The sequence below is a fragment of the Chrysochloris asiatica genome, unplaced genomic scaffold, assembly GCF_000296735.1.
Source record: "Chrysochloris asiatica unplaced genomic scaffold, ChrAsi1.0 scaffold00024, whole genome shotgun sequence".
In the NCBI taxonomy this organism is placed as follows: Eukaryota; Metazoa; Chordata; class Mammalia; order Afrosoricida; family Chrysochloridae; genus Chrysochloris; species Chrysochloris asiatica.
Window position 1 is genome coordinate 15,142,736 of NW_006408542.1, and position 5,354 is coordinate 15,148,089.

At 43.7% G+C, this 5,354-nt stretch overlaps 1 protein-coding gene across 1 annotated transcript in view; it reads right to left on the bottom strand.

Moving 5' to 3' along the window:
- The window catches only part of ABCG5 (ATP-binding cassette, sub-family G (WHITE), member 5), a 37,105-nt gene that overhangs the window by 7,054 nt on the left and 24,697 nt on the right, over positions 1-5,354 (bottom strand). The window contains exons 7-10 of the mRNA XM_006839407.1: positions 4,900-5,029; positions 4,361-4,574; positions 4,066-4,271; positions 3,139-3,277 (exon numbers count right to left, since the gene is read on the bottom strand). Of these exons, the coding sequence (XP_006839470.1) occupies positions 3,139-3,277; positions 4,066-4,271; positions 4,361-4,574; positions 4,900-5,029 (689 nt within the window). The remainder of the gene's footprint in view (positions 1-3,138; positions 3,278-4,065; positions 4,272-4,360; positions 4,575-4,899; positions 5,030-5,354) is intronic.

Genomic DNA, 5,354 nt, shown 5'->3' on the forward strand with positions numbered 1-5,354 from the left:
CATAGCAACCCTGTATAGGGTTTCTGAGGAGCAGCTGGTGAGCTTGAACCACCAACCTTGACGTTCAAACCAATGTTGCAGTCCAGCGCCACACCAGGGCTCCTGTATGCTCAATAAGTGTTAACTATTATCTTCTCCCTGCACAGTGTTTGTGCATCTCTGTGATACTAATTTTACCCTTTCTTGAATTAAAGTCATTAAAGATCTGTCTAGATCCACAGTCCTTGATCTGAAACACTTTAGGGCCAGACACAATGCACAGTGTTACAGATTTTAAAAGATTTTAACTGCATAGGGCTTATTTGCCTCAGAGGGATCCAGGGCTCCACCTGTAATCAGACACATGAGTATTTCTGTTAATAGGTGGGACACACATAAATTCATGTCAGTTCAGATCAGATTTTGCCACTACATGAGCTCAGGCCAGGTCATGCTGCTAAATGAGTTACAAAAGCACTTGGTTTTCAGAGATGTTTCGATTTCAGAACTGCAAGCCTGAGGGAAGCATGTTCAATTCACTCATCTTTAAAACCCTTGTCACACCTTGCACTGTGTGCAACAAATATTTGTGGCATTAGAATATTTACTATATGGCTAACTGCTATGCTGCAAATAAAATAATTTTGTATCTTTGTGTCATACTTTTTCTCAACAGTGGTCACAGCCTGGAAGCACACACGGAATCTCCTTTAAACCTCCATTGTTTGTTTACTCAAGTCCTACAGAACTCTTTCTGACTCCTGACCAATTTCTCAAATATTGTTTAGTATTCAGAATCAGTGCTTTGCAAATGGTAAAGTGCATATGAATCACCCAGGGTTCTTGTTAAGCACTGAGGGTGACATTTTGTATATTTAAACACATGACCAACCAGTCAATTGCAACTCACAGAGACCCTACTGGGCAGAATAGAACTCTGAAATCTCTGGCAGCTGACTGCCTCATTTTCCTCCCGTGGAATGAACGGTGGGCTAGAACCACCAGGCTTTCAGTTAGCAGGCAAGCACTTAACCCACAGCACCCCCAGGGCTCCTTTATGCATGACTGTTGTTGTAGTGTCGAGTCAATTGAGAGTCTATATAGGGTTTCTGAGGAGCAGCTTGTGAGCTTGAATCACCAACTTTGCTGCTAGAAGTCCAGTGCTTATCCTTCAGAGCCACACCAGTTAGCAAGCCCCAAAGTGATGCTGCCACTGTGGTCTAATGGACCACACTATGTAGCAAAGTTCTAAATGCTTTTTAACTAATCTTGTTTGACTCAAAATTGGTCAAGTTTTTAAAAATGTGCTCCTATTTCATGTAGACCGAACCAGAGAGTCTTATGGAGTCCTCATGTAGCACTGTAAGATAAGCACTGGACAGATAACTAAAAGGTCACCAGTTAAACCCACCTCAGGAACCCTATACAGGATGGCTATGAGTCAGAATCGACTCCATGGCACTTAACAACAACAGACAGGTAGTTGCATCACAAACTGGAGACTCTGCATATCCTTGTGCCAGAGAAAGAGCTCCAAGAGGACCAGCAAGGAGGGCACTGCCCTGTTGAGACAGCCCATCCTCCCGCTACCATGGAATGAGCAGCCTGTCTCCACCATGTGTCAGAGTGACAACACGACATTCAAACAAACACTTCATCTTGATCTCAGATTAACTAGGCGTCAAGACTATTCTTCATTTCTTTTATTTATATTTTACTTAAATGTCTTTTAATTTACAATGATTAGATCACAAAACATGGGTCTTTATAATGGCTAGGAGCACCTGGACATGAATCCAAGAGCCTGGCGAGAGACCATGACTCATGAATTACCTGAATGATAAAGGAAGTGAAGTCCTAACAGGTACGCCATGGATGAACCTTGGAAGTATTGTGCTGAGTGAAATAAGTCAGTCACAAAGGAACAAATATTGTATGATCCCACTATATGAAATATCTAGATTAGGCAAATGTATCGATTCCAAAGTTTGGTAGTGGTGGGAGGGAAGGGTAAAGGGACACTCACTGCTTTTGTTAAAGCTATGGGAAAATTTGGAAACAGAATGGTAAGGCCTAAACAACATGATTCACACAACATGTCACAGAATTGAATCCATGAAGAATGTTGACACGCCAAATGCTTTGTTGCCTATGTATTTACCGAAGTTCTACTGGTAGAGTGACAGAATCTCTGGTCATTTTCTCTTTTTACCATTATTATTAGATGTTTATTGTGAAACTATACACAATAAAACACACACCAGGTCAACAGCTTCTACACATATAATTCAGTAACACTGATCACATTCTTCAAGTTGTACAACCATTCTCCCCCTCCTTTTCCAGACCATTCCTCACCATTAACTCATTGCTCCCAAATCAAAAACTCCCCGTTCCTTCTCCTTCCCACCCTTGGTAACCACTAAGAAGCCTTGGTTTCTATTAATTTGGTTATTTCATTTAAGTGAGATCATATTGTGTATGTCCTTTTGTAACTGACTTATTTCATGCAGCATACAGTTTTCAACCTCCATCTTCTCTTCAGGGAAAGCCAAAGAGATTAGGGACACGTATGATAACACATCATGTAAATCTCTTAACTCTGCACATTGTCAGATTTATACCTTTATAAATATAAGTTCTAGGAAGTAGAAAGAAGCGTTGCCTGAAAACCACCAATCAAAACCCAACCCCAGTGCCCTCTTCCTATTGTCACTTTTATTCTTCAAACGCCCCTCGCCCCCCAGCCCAAACTGCAGTGTGCCCAGTCCATCAGTGAAAACCCAGACAGAGGAGCTCCTCCAGCTGTCAGCAAGTGGGCAGACCATGCAGAGTGTGGGTGACCACTACCCCTATACTTGGACCCCCACAGGCATGGGATCTCAGCTACTGCAGAGCCCTCTTCTCTGGCAGCGAATGTGGGGCAAGTGAGTCCCTGACCATATGTAGTCTTGATGGTTTGCTTTCAGGTCCCAGGGAGCCCATAATGGATTCTTTTATTTGTCCTGAAGGACAGGGCACTGTCCTGGACATGGATGGACAAGTATAGATCCTATGGGGCACACAGTGTGAAGCTGTCCACCCTGGAGCTCCCCTTTATAGTTCCCATAGCTGCCCATGATTCTGTGGTGAACTGGATACCCCTGGGCACCCCCTTACCAGTAACACACACTGCTGAAAATCATGATGCCAAGGACACTGAAGGGGAGGGCGTGCAGCACATAGGCCAGCAGCATCTGCCACTTCTGGTACAGGCCATCCTGACTCTCCTGGTCGCTGATAGCTCGCAGCACAGGGACTGGGCATGGAAGGCAGGTTACAGACACTCAAGTCAGTCCTTCACATACCTTAGAGACCTTGGGCTGGCCAAAGCTGAAATCAAGGGCTGTCAAAGATGGTGAGAACGTCATAAAACGAGAGGACCTGCCATTCATAAGGCCTTCCCCAGAAATCTACACTCTACCTGAATTTCAGTGCAGCTACAAGAGTTGTCATGATTTTGTTCCTTCTCTCTAAGAGGTTGTCACAATTCAATGAAGGCATATGCAAAGGGGAGTACAAATAAGTGGTTTGAGGGACTTTGTCCACATTTTGTGAAGAACCTTGATGCTCTACATCCATTTTCCTGCATAAACTGCAATGCCAGGCAGCTAAGTGTTGTTTCTGGATCCCGCATTGACTTTGAAACTTTGGTGCTGGTTGTCCTTAAATAGCCTCCAAGAGGAACCTAAAGGTGACAAGTTGGCCCAAGGGCTGTACATGCTAATGATCAGGATAGGATTCAAGGAATGGCCCTTTGAAAAGTCCTTCCCAAACCCTGCCCTACAAACACAGTATAATTTTATCTTTCCTTGGATTCTTCTCCTTAGGCCCTAGAGAACCATTTAGTGAGCGAATTCACACTAAGGTGTTGGTAACAGTAGATTGCCTCGCCTTTCTGCAGAGAGAGTACTTGGAGAGGTCTAGCTCAGAGAAATACCCATATAATGATGGACTTGGGCGAGTGACAGCTGCATGGACAAGGGCTATCCCAGCCGAGGGGACACCTCCAACCCCTGGGCACATCTTCCCTCCATGGGTGCTTACACAGTGTCACCGCGTTGAGCATGCCTGTGTATGGGGTGGCGCCCACACACTGGTAGAGGAGGCCCACTCGGTCCTGGATAGCACCCTTCGACACATCATTCTGGACCCGCAGCAGGAAGAAAATGATGAACAAACCCATGACCAGATTCTGCGTGAGGCGCATAGCCACTGCCACCTTATTCCTCAGCAAGTTTCTTGTCACTCTCCTAAAAGCCAAACAACCTCATTTAATTTCTTTTCTTTGGTGATGATAAAGACCTAGGACAAGCTTTGCTTACGTTTACAAGGTTCTTACCTCAGGAGGACAACGAGTTTAGCGAGAGCACCAGGAGAATCTTTGGTTTTGAAAGGAACCATTGGTAATGTTTTCAAGTGTTTTGTTCTTTCAATGTTCTCCAAAGTCTTATGATAAATTGCTGACTCCTTGTAGGCAGATTCAATCAGTTGGACTCTCTTATAGGTTTCTATTTCCCGTTCTTTGCTTTGAGTATCCACTGACGTCAGATCCACTAGAATTTTTTCCAAAAGATATGACCCATGTCTTTTTAAACACATGTGTATAGATAACAATATATAGTACTATGTGTTTTATCATTGATTCAGAAGTATTTAAAACTGCTTAGAACTGAGAAGAGAGATCCCCCGCCATATTCTAATAGGTCTTCTGTAGCAAGTTCCTTGACCCAGCTAAATTCACTCCTTGAAAAGTAGAGTAAAAATACCAAAACAGAAATCAATAATACATTCCTCTAGTGCTGGTATCATCCAGGCAGAAACTTGAAATGATCAAGTTCAAAAGACATTCATGATAGGGAATGTGAAGGCAAAACTTACTATAAAAGTCAAAAGGGTTTGAATGCTCAGGACAAGGGTAACTGCAGCCATTGAAGAAATCAAGCATTTCTCCTGGTGTGCCGCAGAAAACCAGCTCTCCGCAGCTCAAGATGGCGATTTTGTCGAAGAGCTGATTGGACAACAGATGGTGTTAGTGTAAGTGTATCATGAGATCATCAGATGGCTTTGGCAGGTAAATGTACAGACATTCAGTCCTCTATCTCAGCCATGCATCCGTGCTCTTAATGTACCCCTGAAGACACCAGATTACCTGTTTGTTTCAGCCTGGGTTGCCACAGCAGACCCTGCTGTCCCCCAGTCTGAGCCTTCCTGTCACAGGTGTGGTAAAGGAAAGCTACCAGTAGCAGATTATATGAACCCAGCCATTCCACCAAATAAGTGACTGGGATACTAGTTGTTTAATTTCGGATCCTCATCTATGTTATTGTTGTTAA